Genomic DNA, 21,439 nt, shown 5'->3' on the forward strand with positions numbered 1-21,439 from the left:
ATACTAGCATTAAGACCGTGCCAAATGTCATGACCGATCTCGGTATGGAACATCGTCAAAATCAATGGGCACCAATACCGACTTTTGAGTATAATCTGTTTGCGATACATGACGGATCAGCACACACGCAATTTCGGAAACGGAATAACTACCCTGATCTTTAAGTACCAACCCTGAAACTTGGGGCAGTGTTAAATACCACTATCACGACAGAACACACCAAGCTTCAAGAATTATCATGGTGTGAAACACCGTCAAAATGGACCTATACCAGCAAAGATCGACTCGACGCATATAACGGTAACCGAGTTCAGATATAGATACGATTGTGACATCACACCTTAAGGCAGGGGTGGGCAAACTTTTGAGCTCGCGGGCCGCATTCGACATCTGAATCCATTCGCGGGCCGCACTATATAAAATTTGGACTATACACCAAAATTCAGTATTGGTATTTGAATATATCATATAGTGATGACATGGAGCATTAGAGATAATATAGGCCTATGTGCTTATTCAATGCAAACCAAGCATTACTTTGATGATATCGGACAAGCGTGAGAAACAGTGGCAAAATTTCATAGGCTGGTCTACCTCAATAACCGATTTGTCGGTTGTCCCGATTCTAAGAACAGGATTGAAATTTGAATCTGTGAGCAGCGATCTGTTCATAGATTTACCAATTCCACTTTTGGTACAGTTCCAGGACACACAATGCTGGCAGCATCATAACCATGTTAGCTTCAAAAACGCTTCTACTATGTGAGGACAAAATATAAGTACCCTAATTGTACGCATACAGAGAACGAATCTACCTAAGACACGCGTGAATCGCTATTATAAGCACACCATTGAAATATTTAAAACTGAATCTGAAATCACACTCTTGATCCGAATTATGTCAATGTTGTTCAGGATTTCTGTGATGTTTACCAGTTGAAACCTTTTAGACTGCGTGGGCCTTGAGATCGGGCTGTCGCTTCAGAAATTGAACCTAAAAGTAATATAGGAAGTATGTACCCTTGAATCGTTTGTAAATCGTGCGGAGCGCGAAAAAAATTCAGTCGAGCTCAGCTTCGCGCCCCCTTGAGATGCTTTCACTACCCCCAAGGAGGGTGCGCCCCTCCGTTTGGCAACCACTGTCTTAAAATTATTATGGTGAAATATACTAAGAAAAAGGTTAATCAAGTCTCTGCATGAATTCGATTTTTGGTACGCATTTTGTCAATATTTTTGATAAGTTTCTTTAGACTCTCGTGTGCCGCACAGAACAGTGTTGAGGGCCGCATGCGGCCCGCGGGCCTTAGTTTGCCCGGGTGCCTTTATTTTGTACATGCAAGCTAATGAAAAGCTAATGCAGCTAATTAAGCTAATGAAAAGCTAATTAAGCTAATGAAAAGCTAATTAAGCTAATGAAAAGCTAATTAAGCTAATGAAAAGCTAATTAAGCTAATGAAAAAGTAAGCTAATGAAAAGTAAGCTAATGAAAGCTATTGACGCTGATGAAAAGCTAATTAAGCTAATGAAAAAGTAAGCTAATGGAAAGTAAGCTAATGAAAAGCTAATGAAGCTAATGAAAAAGTAAGCTAATGAAAAGTACGCTAATGAAAAGCTAATGAAGCTAAAAGCTAATGACGGTAATAACTATGCTGTAGCACGGGGGCCTTTCGACCCGCCTGGCGGGAGCAGACCTTTTAACGTGACCCATGCATTTCAAAGGGGAGTTTGGACTTTGAAAATTTTCGAGCTCGCCTATACTTTAACGTGGGCGACATAATTGCCGCAACTTTGCCGCGGGTCGCCTACCCCAAAACACGCGGCTCTATGGCAAACCGGCTATACTTGCTCGGATCGTTTCCAGATTTCGTGTGAGCCTAGTCGTGGGGGGTGTTTGGCCGAGAATTTTTTTTTTAATTTCCCGAAAATTTTTTCGGACTTTCGGCTTCGTCTCTTTGCGGCGCTTCCAACGAGGGGTCGAGCTTGGGGCTGGGCCTCGCAGGAGCCGAGCTACAACACGAAACGCCGTATCTCGGCTCCTGTGCGTCGTAGAGCTAAGCGAAGTCGATTCGAGCTCCTGATAACAGAACGAGGACAAAAATCTGAAATATTTCTGCGACCTCCTAGAGCAGTGATTCCCAACCGCGGCCCCGAGGGCCGCATGCGGCCCGCAGCTAGCCTTCTTGCGGCCCCCCAAAAATATTAAGAAATCGAGTTATGACAAAATATAAAATTTGTATTTATAAAATACACTTGCTTGGCTTGGAGTCTGGAGTTTTTAATTAGGATTGCAGGAAAGTCGTGAGTAGACTGCTATCGTTACGTCACTGCTGTTTCAATGCAATGTACCATAACTTTCCAGTTGAACCAACAGTAGCTATAGATATAGGTAAAGACAGGACCATAACTGTCGCACGCCAAACCCCAAAAAAGGGGGGGACGAGCTCGAACGGGGCTCAACATTATTTCGTGAATTTGCATAAATTATAGAGTATTTTTTGAAAATTTATGCATCATTTTTTTTTTTGCTCTAGGCGTGATTTCATGCTGCCAAATATCTTGATTTTTGGGTACTCATCCCCAAGAAAAATGCGCAAGACTTATAGAAATGGGCATTGGGCATATCGGCGTTGGCCATTACCGCGTCACGACGCACCAACACATATTAAGTTTTAGGCCATGTAACATGCGACTCCAAGAAGTGTGTCAGAACGATCGGCAGCGAGAAAACCTTGGCTAAACGTCAGGACTGCCCTTATGCTGACCGAAAACTTCGTTATAGATACAAAATACTGTCTTGGCAATCTAAACCTCACGAGACAAACACTATCCTGCAGGGAAAAATTATACTCCAGTGAAGAAATACCGATTTGAAATTGTGTGCGTCTCTTAGTTTAGAAGCCTACGTTTAGGCGATTCTATATTTTTTGAAATAACAGACAGGAGGTCACGAAATAACATGTTACAGAATCCTACTAATGGTCCCTACAGTCTCCAAGACACCTCACTCAGCTCTACCGGTAAATCTGATTATATGAGCAGCGAGGTCAAGAAATTGATAGCAATATATATAGGCTATGCAATTCCCGATCATATTGACCGATTTTATCATGAATTATCGAAAATTTTCACGCTTGGCGCTGGCTCACTTAACAGTAAGGTGATACGGGTAGGTTTATCACCCTATGGGAGCCCAAGACCCAAGTTTACTATTATTATTATTTTGGGGGTGGGGGAGGGGGCTGACGAAGTGCTGTTTCGTTCCTGCCAACGGGTATACGCACGAAGATGTTTAATTATTATTGAGGGTCCCTTCCTTTTCAAACACGCCTCTCTCGGCTCTACCTGTAAAACTGATTATGTGAGCAGAGAAAGGATAAAAATTGATGGCAATTTATATGCAATTCCCGATCAGATTGGCCGATTCAATCATGAATTACAGAAAATTATCGCGCATGGCGCGTCTAAGCGATAAAACCGGACTCACTAAATCGCCCCGAAAGCAGCATAATTGGTAGTCCTATAGCTCACGACCGAAGCGTCCGCATAATTCGATAGGTTCGGTCTTTATCGAAAGCTAGTGTCGCACTGATTCCAAGAATTTAAATTGAAATCTCGCCAGGGCAATAAAACTACTTCGAAATAGCCACCAAAGGTCGATTGTTCTGATCAATGGGAGCGCAGCAACAGAATGACCATAACCAATGGCCAATGGCGTCAAGCGATTGATCGGAACAATGCCAATTTTCATATTGTGATGACTATTTTGGGTCCGTTTCATTGCCCTGGTACTCGTGCGGCCCCCACCGTACTCTGAAACTCTAAATTTGGCCCTGACACCGAAAAAGGTTGGGAACCACTGTCCTAGAGCCACGCCGAGGGTACCGGCGTGTTCTACTGCGTCCGCTGCGTCGAACGATACCAGAAAAGTGGGAATCGAAAAAAAAATTGAAAATTTTTTTTTTCGAAAAAACGATCAAGTCCAACTTCCCTATCCTTTAACATGGCGGCGAAATTGAAAAAAAAATGAAGTCCGAAAAGATTTTCGGAAAATATTTAAAAATTCTCTCGGCCAAACACCCCCAACGACTAGGCTCACACGAAATCTGGGACCGATCCGAGCAAGTATAGCCGGTTTGCCATAGGACCGCGTGCTTTGGGGTAGGCGACGCGCGGCAAAGTTGCGGCAGTTATGTCGCCCACGCTAAAGAATAGGCGAGCTCGAAAATTTTCAAAGTCCAAACTCCAAACAAACAAACAAACCGTCATTGGCTATTAGCTTCATTAGCTTTTCATTAGCGTACTTTTCATTAACTTACTTTTTCATTAGCTTAATTAGCTTTCCATTAGCTTCATTAGCTTTTCATTAGCTTACTTTCCATTAGCTTACTTTTTCATTAGCTTAATTAGCTTTTCATTAGCTTCATTAGCTTTTCATTAGCTTACTTTTCATTAGCTTACTTTTTCATTAGCCTAATTAGCTTTTCATTAGCTTAATTAGCTTTTCATTAGCTTTTCATTAGCTTAATTAGCTTTTCATTAGCTTAATTAGCTGCATTAGCTTTTCATTAGCTTGCATGTACAAAATAAAAGCACCCAGTTTGCCCACCCCTGCCTTAAGGGCAACCGGGCTATGTTTCCCCACCTGCTCGGTAATTTTATGAATAGGAGAGAGTAAATCACCGTCTCTTTATTGTGTGCGGCTTTGAGAGAATAGACAGTGAAAGCTTGTTTTGAGCGCTACCAGGGCATGCCCCGGCTAGGCATTCTCAAAGCGAAAACACGGAAGATAATTCGATTTTCGCAGAGGCGTTGCTATATATGGGCATTTACAAGCGAAAGCACAAGAAGAATGCGATTTTTGCTGTGATTTCGTTCGGTATATATTGATTGCTGCGCGTCTATAAATGATAAATAATTGTTACTGAACCGAATTTTAGGTGGGGCAATGCCCCAGTTGCCCTATAGGACGAGCCGCCACTGTGAATAACCATGGATATCTATGCACCAATGTGGAATATGTTGTCGTAATGCAGGGTCGATGACCGAATGTTTTCACCGATTAGAAGTACGTGCTTTGTTTTGAGTGCCGTACTCTATTCATTTTGTAATTAGAGGAAAAGCTTCTAAATGCTCTTGAAGGCGGCCCGGTTTATTAACATGCTTTTCAAGTCCCCCGCCCAGAATCCTTGCAGATTTTGGTATCACACTATTCACTCACCAAGTATTCACATAATTTTGAAGATCCGGCTGCTACTCCTTTTCTTCTAATTTTTATTTAAGGAGAGATTTGTGCGAGAGACGCAATCGCATCCGCTAACGTAAAGTTTTGTCGGGAATGACTATCACTTCCATGATATTTTAAAATAATATTCTACACCTTTTTCTCAGTGCATGAAAATTACAATAACATTGAAACTACTACAGCAGTGGTTCCCAAACTTTTTCGGTGTGAGGGCCAAATTTAGAATTTCAGAGTACGGTCGGGGCCGCACGAATACTACGGACCCAAACAGTGATCATGACTATTTCGGAGTAGTTTTATTGCCCTGGCGAGATTTCAAAACTGTACACTGTTTACCGCTACTTATCTGCTGCATTGGGTGTCCGTTGAGTGAATCAGCTTTTCTAGCCTAAACGCGCGAAGCGAGAAATTTCTTTAGTTTCATGACTGAATCGGTCAATATGTTCGGGTATTGCATGTATTGCTATCAATTTTCATCATGTCTCTGTTCACGTAATCTGATTTAGGCTACCGGTAGAGCTGAGTGAGGTGTGTTTGAAAAGGTATAGGCCCCTCAATAGTAATTAAACATGTCTGGGGTATACCCGTTGGCAGGAACGTAACAGCACTTCGGCGGGACCCCGGGCTCCTATAGGGTCATGAACTGACCCCGCATCACGTTGTTCGCTGTTGCCACGAAATTAAAGCTGTAGCCTACTGTTTAGTGAGACAGCGCGACGCGCGAATATTTCGATAATTCATGATAAAATCGGTGAATAAGATCGGGAATTGCATGGTTGTCCTCTTTGCCCACGTAATCAGATTTACTGGTAGATATGAGTGAGACGTGTCTTTGAAACTGCAGACCCCGTAAAATTAAACATCTTCGGGCTGCCGGACCCCTAGGTATGACTTCTTTACATGATGTTATTTCGTGGCGCCTTTATGGACAATTAAACCTATATGTGTTTGTATATATAACGAGGTTTTTGGTATTTCGAAGTTTTTGGTCAGCATAAAGCAGTCCTTCACGGCCAAGGCTTTCTCGCTGCTGATCGTTCTGACACACTTCTTGGAATCACATGTCTGGGTGCGTTGTGGTGCGGTCATGGTCAACGCTGATATGCCCATTTCTAGAAATCTTGCGTATTTTTTCTTGGGGAAGAGTACCCAATAATCACAATATTTGGCGAATTGAAATCTCGTACAGGGCGAAAATTTTTTGAAAAAGTTACATAAATTTTCAAAAATTACTCTATAATTTATGCTAATTCACTAAATAATTTTGGGCCCCCTTCGAGCTCGGCCCCCCTCAATTGGGGGGTTTGGGGTGCGGCAGTTATGGCCCTGACTATAGGACTACCAATTATGCGGGTTTTAGCCGGCTAAGCAGTATGCATCTCGGCGTATTCAACCGTGAGTCACGTGTTGCACATCTAGTTACCATAGGGTTACAATACGTCCTCTTTTAAGATGATTTGTCCTCTTTTTGTTTTTGAGATTTTGTCCTCTTTTTTGAGGATTTTGGTTACATATAGGGCTAAATTCGCCTGATATACATTAATTCAGCACTGTAGGAACGCTACGGCTGCTATTTCGTGAGCTGGACCAGAAAGTTTACCTTTTTTTCAGTCAACCACCTGTTAATGTGGAAGAAAAACTGTATTTTCCGGGAATTGAGCCTCTTTTTTATTTCTAGTCAAGCGACCACTAAGTGGGAAAAATTTACCATTTTTTCAGGATTTTCCTCCGGTTTTGAAAGTTATCAATACGGTACCTATTTATATCTATAGCTACTACTCGTTCAACTGGAAAGTTGGGGCACATTGCATTGAAACAGCAGTGACGTAACGTTAGCAGTCTGTACTCACAACTTTCCTGCAAGCAAGAGTATCTTATAAATATAAATTTTATTTTTTGTCATAAATCGATTTCTTAATATATTTTGGGGGCCGCAAGAAGGCTATCTGAGGGCCGCACTTGGGAATCACTGTACTTCAGTGTATACAGTAAGTATATATTTTCAGTGACTGGTGAATCTTATTCATTTTCAGTAATAGGCCAACTCCATGTCAGTATCCCTAAAACAAATTAATGGTTTATTTCAGTTTTTTAGATTCGACAGATATTTTGATGAAGTGATTTTGAAAGATATCTGAGTAGCCTACATCACAATTTCAAGTTTTTAAATTCAATATCCAGCTTTTCAAGTTGACACATGATAACAAACCAGCTTTTCCAGCTCATTAAACCGTAAAGTTGATAGAATTTTTGGTAGGTCTGTACATGAGTTACATTGTTGAAGTTGATCTAATATATCATTCAAGTTTCAATTTAGCTTTTTTATGTACGGCACTCAAGTTTAAAGTCATTGCTAATGAAAATCCTTGGAGTATCCCTCTCATTTCTGTCGAATTGAAAATTTTCATCACTTGTCATCATATGGAAGCTATTATAACATAGAATGCTGAAAAATGAGTTTTTATTGAATATATAATTTCAAAGTTGTGACAGCAATGTAGCCTAAATTGTAGGCAGAAGTTGGCGATTTGAATACTGTTTAGTCCCTCTTGAAACTGGCGTTCGCAATATTTGTGTGGACAGTGTTGCGCCAACAATATTTGAATTTGACGCTGTGTATGACTTGATTTTGAAAACCATTATGAGCCTGGCTCTGACCCCTTAACCTCATTTTATTGTCAGGTTCGAGAGCTTCTTCTATTCTATCTTTAGACGATAATACGAGGTGGTCTGGCTAAGCTGATTTATGACCGGTACCATTGCAAGCATTCAATGTAAAATTTACCATAAACATGAAACTATGTCTTGGTTAGGTAACTTCTGGGACAAATGGTGATTTGTAATATACCGGTATTTTTTTCTTTTCTGTAGGTACCGTACTTGTGCTGTGTGACCTGTTATGAATAAATATTTTTTCTTTTGCTGTAGAAATATAGTCCATGAGTTAATCCTTGTTGAGTGATCCGGTAATAATTCTTGATGACCATAAACTCCTCTAGGTTGAGTCATCTTGTCAAAGAAGGGAAGTCATTGTTGTTTGTTGTTGTTGTTGTTTTGAGTATTCATGAATCATGATGTCTCGACTGCTTTGGTAAGTTTACACCAGGCCAATATCATTTTGTTCCCGTATGATAGTTTCCATTTAGTTGTTCTTTTTTACTTTTGGTGTCATATTTCCTATCATCATTTTTATTTCTACTTTTTTGAAGTACTAAATACATCAATTCAATTGTCCGGCCATAGAAGTTTCTTCATTCATTGGAAGTTTCAATTCTATGTAAGTGTTCTATCAAATTCATTGTTTGGTCGCCTTAGTGATCGATTAGCTGCTGGTCCTCATTCAGGGTTGTAATCGAGTCAAATGTCAATCCTATTTTTATATTTTGATCTGAGCCAAGTCGAGTCACTAAAATATCACCACTCGAGTCATTGCAATCCTGCCATCGTTGCCTTGAAAAAGTATGAACTTTTTCTTTTTGATTTTCCATTACCACTCTATTTGTGATTACTTTCACGCATGAAAATCACATCTTGAACTTGAATGACACAGTTGCCTGTTGACTTTGTGATCTATTTTATATTAAATAGTTACATACAGCATTTAAACATTCTATAAATTTTGACGGATTCTTCAAACATGCAGTGTATACAATAGTTGTATTGAGAGGGGTGGGTATGTGATGGCGGGTCCCCCCCAGAAGCTGGGTTTATAGATATATAGGGGGGCCCAATCCTAGGGTCACCACTGCTTCAAATATAACTTCTAAGAAGCAAAAGTAAATGTAATCGTGATGACATTTCCATGTGATCGTAATGATAACCAACTACCTCGAGATTTTGCTGTAATGGTAACTGCGTGATTCGGAAGTAATCGTATCTGCAATCGATTACATTCATGAAGTAATCACCCATGTCTGGAATGATGGTAGGCCTACACCTTCGTACAGGGGTTCACAAACCTTTTTTGAATAGTGTACCCTTTCGATTTATCTGTCTGCATAGCATACCCCATAAAAATGATGCTGCATAAAGTGCATGTAATAGAGCAGGGACGGCCAACCCCCGTGGCCCACTGGTACCCTCAAATATTTCTGACACTGCTGGGTAACTGGGTACCAATTTGCCATACTATACCTGTTCCATAAACGCCTGTTTCTCAATGTATTATAAACAAAATATTGAGGATTGCAAATAGCCTTCATAACGAATATAGGGACACTGGCTCTGGCAGGAGTAATCCAAGATCTATAGTAAGCTACGTATACTAACTCTCATAACCGCGGTAGCTGAGAAACAGAAATTTAATAAATTTTATGCAGATGAGGCTAGCAACGTTACACGGTATCGTAAAACATGCTGGTTCTGGCATGATAAATGCTGTATTTGACCTTTGACTGTATATCTCCTTTTTTACACCATTGAATAGAATAACTCATCCTCACCATGTCATGTTAAATTCATTATTATGCAACAAAATGGTTTTCTACTAAATCGTTACATCAGAACAACTACTTGTATATTCACAAGCATTGCCAATCTGCACTTCAAAATCTCTCTGTTATCTTTATGCTCCCAAATTCCAGGGTACGCATTGTATCTGAAGTGGATTTCAATGAAGGTTCGCAAGTGTCGCTATAATATGAGGATTTCCATGACAAAAGTGAGACAAGGGCTAGATTGGTGATCAATGACCATATAGTTGGTGTGCCGAAAATATTACGTAATCTTATGCTCGTATAGAGATCAATATCTAGTCTAGTCCCATACAGACAATTATAATATTGACTTATTGAGCATTGTGATTATAATCCACACTTTTCAGCTAGGAATCCAAAAACAATTGTTAATTGCTTTCACCTGCCGTGAGGGCCAGGAAATACGTTTCATGCAGCAGCGCAATTAACTCACATATTGAGAGTCTTCACTATCACACAAAGGATCATCAATGTGGGATTTGTGGGAAAGAAATGTGTGGAAAGAGTTGACTCAAGATTCATATGGATATTCATATGGGTGTCAGAAATCGTTGTTGTGTTGTTTGTGGGAAAGAATTCCTACGAAACGGTGAGCTCAAGTCACACATGAATATGCATACCGGTGTCAAACGTCAAGAATGTGATATTTGTGGAAAAGAATTTTCGCGAAGGGATGGTCTCAAGACTCACATGGACGTGCATGCTGGTGTTATAAGCCATAATTGTGATATTTGTGGAAAAGAGTTCACTCGAAAGAGTGGTCTGAACATACACATGACTATTCATACTGGAGTTAAATGCCATAAATGTGATGTTTGTGGAGAGGAATTCTCACAAAAGAGTAATCTCAAAACTCATATAGACCTACATGCTGGTGTTAAAAGCCATAAATGTGATGTCTGTGGAAAAGAATTCTCACAAAAAGGCAATCTCAAGACTCATATATACGTACATGCTGGTCTGAAAAGCCATAAATGTGATGTATGTGGCAAAGAATTCACGCGAAAGAGTGACCTCAAGCCACACTTAGTTATGCATGGAAGTATCAAAGGCCATATATGTGAGATTTGTGGAAAAGAATTCACAGAAAAGAGTAGTCTGAACCTACACATGACTATTCATACTGGAGTTAGAAGCCATAAATGTGATGTTTGTGGAAAAGAATTCTCACGAAAGGGTCATCTCAAGACTCATACATACCTACATGCTGGTGTTAAAAGCCATAAATGTGATATATGTGGCAAAGAATTCACGCGAAAGAGTGACCTCAAGCCACACTTAGTTATGCATGCAAGTATCAAAAGCCATAATTGTGAGATTTGTGGAAAAGAGTTCACTCGAAAGAGTGGTCTGAACATACACATGACTATTCATACTGGAGTTAAATGCCATAATTGTGATGTTTGTGGAAAAGAATTCTCACAAAAGGGTCATCTCAAGACTCATACAGACCTACATGCTGGTGTTAAAAGCCATAAATGTGATGTCTGTGGTAAAGAATTCACGCAAAAGAGTAACCTCAAGTCACACTTAGTTATGCATGCAAGTATCAAAAGCCATAAATGTGACGTCTGTGATAAAGAATTCACGCGAAAGAGTGTCCTCGAGTCACACTTGGTTATGCATGCAAGTATCAAAAGCCATAAATGTGAAATTTGTGGACAAGATTTCACGCAAAAGAGTAGTCTGGGCCGACATATGGCTATTCATACTGGATTCAAATGCCATGAATGTGAATTTTGTGGAAAAGAATTCACACACCAGAGTAGTCTACATCTACACATGACTATACATGCTGGCATTAAATGCCATAAATGTGATATTTGTGGAAAAGAATTCACACACAAGAGTAGTCTGCACCTACACATGACTATACATACTGGCATTAAATGCCATAAATGTGATGTTTGTGGAAAAGAATTCTCACAAAAGGGTCATCTCCAGACTCATACAGACCTACATGCTGGTGGTAAAAGCCATAGATGCGATGTCTGTGGTAAAGAATTCACGCAAAAGAGTGGCCTCAAGTCACACTTAGTTATGCATGCAAGTATCAAAAGCCATTAATGTGATGTCTGTGATAAAGAATTCACGCGAAATAGTGACTTCAAGTCACACTTGGTTATGCATGCAAGTATCAAAGGCCATAAATTAGAAATTTGTGGACAAGATTTCTCGTGAAAGAGTATTCTGAACCGACACATGGCTATTCATACTGGATTTAAATGCCATGAATGTGAATTTTGTGGAAAAGAATTCACACACAAGAGTAGTCTGCACCTACACATGACTATACAAATACACACTGGCATTAAATGCCATAAATGTGATGTTTGTAGTAACGAATTTTCCCAGAGGTCCAATTTCAAGACTCATATAGACGACGTACATGCTGGTGGTAAAAGCCATAAATGTGATGTCTGTGGTAAAGAATTCACGCGAAAAAGTAACTTAAAATCACACTTGGTTGTGCATAAAAATATCAAAAGCCATAAATGTGCTGTTTATGGGAACGAATTCAGACAAAAGGGTCATCTCGAGACACACATGAACGTACATGCTGGGGGCTGGTGTTCGAAACCATGAATGAGAGGTTTGCGGTAAAGAATTCACGGTAAAGGACAAACTCAAGATACATATCGAGGTGCATGCTGGAATAAAAAAACATAAATATGGGACTCGTGTGAATTTGCATGCTGGTATCAAAGATCATAAAAGAATTCTACGAAGGCTAACCTTGTCAATGAAGTATTACTGAGAAAGAATTCGCTCAAATGACTGTCTTCCGGATTCCTATATTTATGCATGGCAGTGGTGTGATTGTTGTCTCAAATTACATCTTCCCTTCTTGCTAACTATTGGTTCCAGGTTTTGTTAGGAGTGGTGATTTCGTTGTGTTATCTGTTCATCTCCGTAATTTCGTTATCAAACACTTGGCACAGTAATGTGACCGATTTCATTTGTATTGTTTCATGTTTCCTTTTATCCCTGCAATTGCACGAATCTGTACTGCTCACTCAATTGTGACATGATTGTTCAGATTTCTTTCAAGTACCCTTTAACCCGGCAGATTATCTGATCATCTGTACTTTCGGGTTGAAATCAAACTTTTCGAGAAATATCGGTTTCGGCCATTGGAGGTAAAAAATATGGGCACTTTTTGTGACCTCACGGTATGGCAGTTGGGGGTCAGTGAGCTATCATCTGCGACTACTAGACTGGGGATATTGATTTATTTCTTATAACTGACAGGCTGATGTGGTCGAAGTGGACATCGATGGTATCCAAGTAGAAGCAGAAGTAACTTGCATTTCTATTAAAGTTAGAAGTGCTGATTTCCGATTATGTTAAAAGATTAATATTCTCAGCCTGGTTTTGTCTATATACTGAAATCTCTTGACAAGTAGTCAAATATCATAGCCGCTTGAATAATAATTGCACGTAGACAGACTTACTTGAGTACTTTGAAAGAGTTATGAGTAGTTCGTTACTTAACATATATGCTTACAGCTTCCCAGATGCAGCCTTTCTAGTTTGTTTCAGGTCCTGTCCAAACATAGTAATGGCTGTAGAGCTGTTCAAGTACACGCTCCGAAGTTTTGGCAATTGGCCCTAAACTAGACACTACATTTTGATTAGATCGGGGTTATCGATGAAGGTGCCAGATATCGTTATCGGCTCAAAAATCCGATATCGACCGGCCTATACTTTAAGCAGCACCGCTTTTTCGTTTATTAGAGAAACTTTTATACCTCCATTTTTGTCTTCTTTTTTGCAGTCATGGTTATGGTGATGATCCTCCATCGTTGCTTCCCGTCTAAGTTGTGCATATGATACTTTTAGTAACGTTGTCAACTTTTTCGATGACCAATTTGCTGTCAGTATGCGACATTTATGTGGGTTAGATTTAGGGTTATGGTTAAGGTATAAATAAGGGATAATTTCATGACTAGGTTTATGGCTAGGGTTTGTTTTGGAGTTACAAATACACATGCTCAAGTGACGCATGCTAAAGTGTGACATCCTTAACTGCCGTTTTTCATTGAGTCGCATGCTCATTGCTCATATATCAGGCAACCATGGGAACACGCTGTATAATCTATATCACCTATACCTCGTGATTTTCGTTCTGTATTATCATATGAATTGGCATAAATAATCTCGCTGTATTTCAATTACATGTAAGACTCACATGCATCCTATTGCACATTCATATTGATTCGACCAATATATTCATCCGAGGAAATACTTCGTCGTATGCATCGTGTTCTGTCAGATCAAGAGCTAACGCAGCGCCGGTTGACCCAGCTGTTGCGAGTTGAATAATCGTTATATCCACATTTCACAATGAACTCGCGTCAATATCGCAGGCTGTCGGACAAAACAACCTATGTCTTGCGTAATTTTCCCTAGAAGCTACGCGCGAGTGCACTGCTGACAAAGTATAGCACAGAAAAATGTGTGCCGCGCACAAAAAAATCCACCTGTGATCACTACATCTTGATGATCATTAGACCAAATTGAAGACCATTTCGGATGTACAAATGCACATCACAAATTTGTAATCAGTAATTCGTAGTTAGAAGAAGCGACACTATCTCTTTTTGCATAAGATGTATTAAAATGAGCTAAAACTCGAGTCTGTCGCAACGAACGCCAGATTGTCGCAAAATTCGGCGATATTATCGTAAAAAAGTGGGTAATGCGTTTGAGTCGATCCGGGGCGTACGATATCGTTAATGGATGAATTCAGTCAATAATATTGTTTCCCGGAACTGTCTCGTTCACCCCATAGATCAATCAACCGAACCATAGATCAATCAACCGAACTTCTGGAGGGCTTCTCTCCCTCCCATCTCACGGCTACTCGAAAGCCCTCTCATGACTAAGTTTTGTAAATAATATTAGTAATTGCATATTATACAATTGCCCACTTGATCTGAGCTACCGGTAGAGCCAGTTCTATATATCCCTGGGTAGAGCTAAGGGAGGTGGGCTTCGAAAGTGCAGGGCACGTTATTGATACACAATCAAATAAGTAGGGGAGATGTGGTACCGATGGATCACTGGGACCTAATATACTTGAAAAATTGACCATGATAATTCCAAGATTACACTCCGTGAATTTTTCTACAATTACATGCTGAGAAAATCTTTCCTCACATGCAATAAAAGGGACCTGTGTAAGTTATGGGGTATGTGACGAATGATTTACGTTTTAGGGGGTGTAAAGTAAATTGGGATCGACATTTGCATTTTTCTATATCACCTTTCAGACTAACAAACCCGCCATAATTTTTGATGTGAAGTAAAGAACTTGTATCAGGGTATATAACGGCACATATTTTTTTAATCAATACCATCCACGAGTGGTCTATTTTCAAGTCAATTACAATATCAATGGGGTGGGGGACCTATGGTACCATGGTCAAATCAAGCAAAATAGATGGACGAACTAATTACTTAACAACAGAAACTCGCCTACATATATATAGGCTGTAAATCATAGTTACCTGTGGTGTTTTATCGCTATTACGAGGTATTTGAAAGTCAAAATGTCGATTTGCGGGTAATACGTATGTGGCATTAATTTTGTAAATTTAGGCGTAAATCAAAACATGATTTTATGCCAAAATTTGAGTTGATATAATCTATTTTATTCTTGAAGGTCGCGACGAAACATTCTTCACTGGCTTGCTGTAGCTTAGCTTATAGTACACAACAAAACAAGTGACAAATTTGAGTTTTTGAGCGTATGTCTCATAGGTCCCATGGTCGTGTGCCTTTGGACCCACCGGGCGGGGACCGATGACACGTTCGAGCAACAAATTTTAAACGTTTATAAATAATTTTTGAAAAGGCGGATATTAATGTAAATGTCTGCGATAGGTATAGCTTGTATCGAAGTGTTGAGACAGCAAAAGATCTGCTATTCTCGGCTGAAGATTTGAGGGCCAGAGATAATTTTGCAATTTTTGATCCATCGGTACCACATGTCCCCTATACATATACGTAGGCGGTCGTTGCGATTAATTAATAGAAGGCATGTTGTTATTTCGTGACGTCACGGCTGACATATGGCAACTATATATCGGAATCGCGCAAATGCACCAGACTAAACAAAAATAAGAACCTTTTACCCGAGACACACACGATTCAAAGTTGACATTTCATTACTTGGTGCTGCATTTTCTCAGATTGCCAAGACATGACTATTCGGTGCCGACCATTCAGCCACATATATAAACAACTGGACAATTAGACATGAACATTGGACATATATATAATATATATATCAACGGCGCCGAAATGCCTATTTCTACATATTAAACTAAATCAATTTTTTCCCGGGACATAGGGTACTCATATTAGAATCAAGTCATGTACGTAACGCGACATTACATCGCGCCAAGCGCGAATAGAAATTTCAACGAAATCGTTTTGGGCCCTGTGCTGCTGCTGTGGTGACTTCAAAAATTTAGAAGGATAACAATTATTCATCTTGAGTTATCATGTTCATACCACACGATAAGACTCTTTATGACGAGTTTCTGGAGGGTGAGCGTCGGGCGGGGCACTTGTAATTACTTACTTGGTTTAAACATGCTGTTTTTTCGTAACGTCCAGACAAAATTGCCGCCACTCAAAAGATCGCCCACACGTAGCACGACGAGTTAGAGTGGAAATTTGGTCTTTGGAGAGACGCGCACGATTCTCAATTTCATTCATTCACGGGGCGCAATATTTAGTGCCTCTGCACCCTGCATCTGTACCGCGGGACTCAGATTGTAATGACTGTGCCATGCAGCTCAACAATGACTGGGTCATGTAGCCAGAGTTCAAAGAACTTGTTGACAATTTGATTGACCACAGATGTTTTATCGATTGACTGCAACAGCTATAGAAGTATATAGCCTGCATTACGCTAAGAAATTCATTAAATACTGTTTTCGGTCTCTGGGCTTTAACCATAAAGTTTACATTGAATACGATAAATTACTTCTATATATTGGTGGATAAATATGGGATTCATGTTTCGACTCAGGAATCCGGCCCGACGACAGAAGAAGTTGCCCGCCCCTGTCCTAACTCATTTTGTGTTCACAATAGAGACTTTCTTCTTAAGACATATAGAAACATGAAGCTTCCGCAGATTTTTAGCTATATATCATGACTCTACGACCAGCGGTTGCCGAGATGGGCTATTTTACCCCCCCCACGCGCAGAAATTGGGGGGTTGCCGGTGGAAAATGGGGGCAATACCCGGAAGTCACTTTTAATTGAAGTTTTAGGTCATTTGCCAGGATTGAGGAAGCCCTTTTTTCGATTTGAAAAAAAGTCATTTTCATTCCACCCTAGCTCAACTATCAGGAATGAAGTACTTCAACTTTACTGAAGTACTCAAGTCGGTTTCATCTACTTCTAGTACTTAATCAAGTGGAAATTATTTTTCGCTTCTTCTACTTCATAATATTTTGTGATTTACTTGCATACTCTTCGCTATTTACAGTTTCTGAAGTAGAAGTATTATATTCTTCCAATGAGAGAGTGAGAAAGAGAGAATGAGACGGAGAAATGTATTGAATTTTTTCGTGTAGTACCAGCAATAATAATAACTAGTACAAAAGTTAAGAAGAGTTCAGAATTTTTGTCGTACTTCGCGCGAAATAAATATTGAGTGACAAGTATGTTTTCACGAAAGTGTCGGTCAGTATAATTTGGGTAGCAGGTTCCTTTCATTCAGTGTTGTCGCCCATATGACATGTTTAATTACAGATATGTCCCAGAATAAAGATTTTGAACTATCAAATCGTAATCTAGCATTCTAGCTGCACAGCGAGTGTTCAAATAGGGGAAAATGGTACCTGACATTTTAGCATTAGACCAGGGCCGGCCAACCCATGTGGCCCGCGAGGTAATTTCCGAGATTAGTAATATTATCAAAAATGGATTGCACAGATTGTGAACTTGCAAAGCCAAACAAGAATTCGATTGGTCTGGTCGCAACACTTGAGATGTGCTGACTAAAATATCAGTTCTGACGCATTGGCAGATCCATGAGCCAGTCACATTTTGGTAGATCTTCGTACACTACACTAAAGCAGAATAATTTGCGATAGATTTATCAAAAGTAAAAAATTCCTGTCCGCTTCGCGCAACATGTTGTCACTTGATTTCTTGCTTTTAATATTGTTACCCAATTTTTGAAATGAAAGAACTCCTAATGTATCAGACTGAGTCTAACTATATTCGCTATCACGAGACAAAGTGTCGTTCAGCATATGCGCCCTTGCGTTTGCGCTAGCAGAAAGACCGTCGACAATGAAACCTAGGCCCAAAATGATTGGCGCATGTTGGTCGTAGCTTTCGATATCGATATGTTTAGGCGCCGCTTACTCCAGTCCTTGCAAACCGATCCCAACGATATACAGCAGGCCCGCAAGATTGTCAAATGACAATATTATTGACCTATGAACTTCGAGAAATTTTCGCGCATGGCGCGGCTAGTGGCCCGTGCTTTAGCTCGTCAACCGAATGTGGCCATTTGGCTAGAAAGGTTGGCCACCCCCTAGACTGGGGGTGGGCAAACTACGGCCAGCGGGCCGCATGCGGCCCCCAACACGGTTCTGTGCGGCCCGCGAGATTCTAAAGACACCTTTTTTAAATATTGATAAAATGCGTACTAAAAATCGAAATATTGCAGGGACTTGATTAAACTTTTTCTTAGTATATTTCACCATGATAATTCAGTGGTTCTCAAACTGGGGGCACACCCTTGGGGGCGTGAAAGCATCTGAAGGTGGCGTGAAGCTGAACTCAACTGAAAAATTTTTCGCGCTCCGCGCGATTTAGTAACAATTCATGGTTATTGCTCTGTATTTAGTATGAATTTCACATTTTCAAATCTCTCATCCACAGTCGTAACCTTCCATGTCATCAAACTATCCATTATGTTTGCTAGCTTCCTGGCTACGTTTTGTGATATGACGATGACGGGTGCGCGCAATCTTTCACCATCATAAAAGTGGGGGGACGGCGTATCTTAAAAAGTTTGAGAACCACTGTTCCAAGGTTGATACTTCCTATATTATTTTTTTATGTTTAACTTGGCAGCGCGACAGCCCGATCTCAAGGCGCACACAGTTTAAAAGGTTTCAACTGCTAAGCATCACAGAAATCCTGAACGAGATTGACATAATTCGGATCGCGAGTGAGATTTTAAATTGGCTACTCCTGTTTTAATTATTTCAGGGATGTGCTTATAAAAAACGATTCGCTCGAGTCTCAGAGGTAGATTCATTCTGTGTATGCGTATAATTGGGGTATTATTATTTTATCTACACCTGCGTGTTTCAAGCAAACATGGTTATGATGCTGTCAGCATTGTGTGTTCTGGAATTTAGGTAAAAGTGGAATCAGTAAATCTATAAACAGATCGTTGCTCACAGATTTAAATTTCAATCCTGTTCTAAGAATCGGGATAACTGACTTTCATCTCTATAGTTCTGACAAATTGGTTATTGAGGTCGGCCAGCGTATGAAATCTCGCGACTATATGTTTATGACGCGTGTAAGATATCACCAAAGCAATGTTTGGTTTGTTTTAAATAAGCGTATATACTATCTCCGTGTCCTCACTATATAATCAAATACCAATATTGCGTTTTGGTTTATAATCGCGTTTTGGTTTATAATCCCAATTTTATATAGTGCGGCCCGCGAATGGATTCAGATGTTGAATGCGGCCCGCGGGCTCAAAGGTTTGCCCACCCCTGCCTTAGACCATCGAGCGTCAAACCCCGTTGAAGCTGCATTGAATAAATACATGAAATATATTGTAGTTGTATTTCTCTTTATGTGCGGTAACGTTACGGAAAGGTCTTCTAATTAGTCTTAGTTATTTTGTCCAGAGTACATGCACTTCGAAGTCTAAAATTACGAAGTAAAAGAAATATAAATGACATTTTACGAGCTACCCCATTGTTATTTTACGTAACAATCATCGCGTAAAACGGTCATGCCGTTTCTCATACAACTCCATGTTGCTTTTCGCCTCAATTGCGGGTCGTATAATACTGTGGAGGTCACAATTCAATGACATGATCTGAAATGGCGTTCTGGGTTAAACAAAAGTCAAGAGCCGCTTTTTTAAAGCATGACTTAAATTGGGAGCTTTGGAGGTTCACCTACGCTCCTTCTCCTGATATCATCCGCGCAAGCGGTGTTATACAAAAAGTGTAGAAGTCGGCAGTTACGGAATCAAAAATAATGAATGTCGGCCTGATGTAAATGACCATTGTAGTCGATAAACACCACGAATACTACAAACAAACAAACAAACAAAACTATCATTCGCATCCCAGGATGCGGTCAAATTCTTATGTGTGCAAACTTTGTACTAAGCAGCACGAATCCAGCGCTCTGTACCGTCTAAAGTGCCTAGCTTCCGGCTTTTAGCAGCCCATGGGAGCGTATTTACGACTGCTTCTCACAACTCCTTCATTTGTATATTTTAACGTCGCAACTTTTACTTCTACTCGAAGTAGTTTTAGGATGCTTTCAAAAGTACTACTTCTATTACTTCTACTCGAGTAGCTGTCTTGATTACTTTGACCACCTCTGGTATTCAAACTACATTTTGAATAGCTCATGCGGTAATGAGATAGTTTATATATAGTTCGACTTACGGGAATTGATAATGAACTATCAAGTCAAATGTAACCGTAACAGTGTCCATGGCAACTACGACGCAAGATAGTTTGGATTGATTGAAGGGCATGTCTAAGATTTTGAGCAGGACCGTCGCATCCATAAGTTTCTCTAGGCTTACGCAATAAGTTGCTATGTACACACAGTTTTATTTTCGCAATGAGTATATGCAAACAGTTAGACTCGAAAGCGCAAGAAAGGAATTTAATCAGGGGACGATTGGTTTGTTTACGTATATAAATCAAGACACCCGACATATACGCTATCATACCGCAACTGTGTAATATTCTTGAGCGAGACTGAATTCACGTGTTGGATTAATGGCTTGTTAATGAAACGCATCCAAGCAGGGGATGTTGGAGTCAATACGGGGTTAAAGATTGCCGAAACTACTTGAAATATCAATCTATAATTATGGGTTGATCAAACCATGCTTCGGAAGAGATAATCTGCTATTGAAGTCTTGAAGGTGTAACGAAGTTGTGAGAGTTAATATTTCAAAGGATGAGATATTATGTCGTGCTGTATGTCATATAAATTCCGAGTTTATGAACCTGGATGATGAATAATAATCTTTGAAAATACAATAATGATACGATAATTATCGTTGGTAGCGGATTGCGTACTAAACGCAATATTCCCAACCCGTTTCATACGGTGTTATCAGAAACATATATAATTGCTTCTTCATACGAGAAAAGTTTGGGATCTTTGGATTTTCCGTCTCATTTTACACCATCAGTATAAAAGTAATAAAATTATCATATAATATTGTGTTATATCATGTAGTAGAATAAATATATAAATATTGTGAATTGCAACCAATTGCTGTCATCTTGGTGGGATCTGGATTTGCTATACTTGCGTCATGGATTCTGCGATAAGCCGTGCCATACTCGGTATGATAACGATTTACCTATCATACTGTCGTCACGTCTTTGCTGCAGGTTAGTAAGTCTGTTTAGTCGATCGAGATTGCACCAATCGGCATAAGTGAATCCGAATATAACTA

The 21,439-nt window shown here is 39.9% G+C and overlaps 2 protein-coding genes across 4 annotated transcripts in view; both read left to right on the forward strand.

Annotated features, from left to right (window-relative positions):
* The first annotated feature begins 4,601 nt into the window (after window positions 1-4,601).
* On the forward strand, window positions 4,602-14,762 carry LOC145433153 (uncharacterized). The gene has a single exon (XM_080310107.1). The coding sequence runs from the start codon at window positions 10,240-10,242 to the stop codon at window positions 11,782-11,784; it is 1,545 nt and encodes a 514-aa protein (XP_080166233.1). The 5' UTR covers window positions 4,602-10,239; the 3' UTR covers window positions 11,785-14,762.
* Window positions 14,763-18,273: 3,511 nt separating this feature from the next.
* The window catches only part of LOC145433154 (uncharacterized), a 62,911-nt gene continuing 59,745 nt past the window's right edge, over window positions 18,274-21,439 (forward strand). The window contains exon 1 of one of the 3 annotated variants that reach the window (XM_080310108.1): window positions 18,274-21,374. In XM_080310108.1, coding sequence (XP_080166234.1) covers window positions 21,296-21,374 — 79 coding nt within the window. In that variant the 5' untranslated portion in view covers window positions 18,274-21,295. The remainder of the gene's footprint in view (window positions 21,375-21,439) is intronic. The other 2 variants (XM_080310109.1, XM_080310110.1) reach the window with 2 other exon arrangements.

This window comes from Botryllus schlosseri, chromosome 2, assembly GCF_051294905.1.
Source record: "Botryllus schlosseri isolate E-star chromosome 2, Bs_hap1, whole genome shotgun sequence".
NCBI lineage: Eukaryota > Metazoa > Chordata > Ascidiacea > Stolidobranchia > Styelidae > Botryllus > Botryllus schlosseri.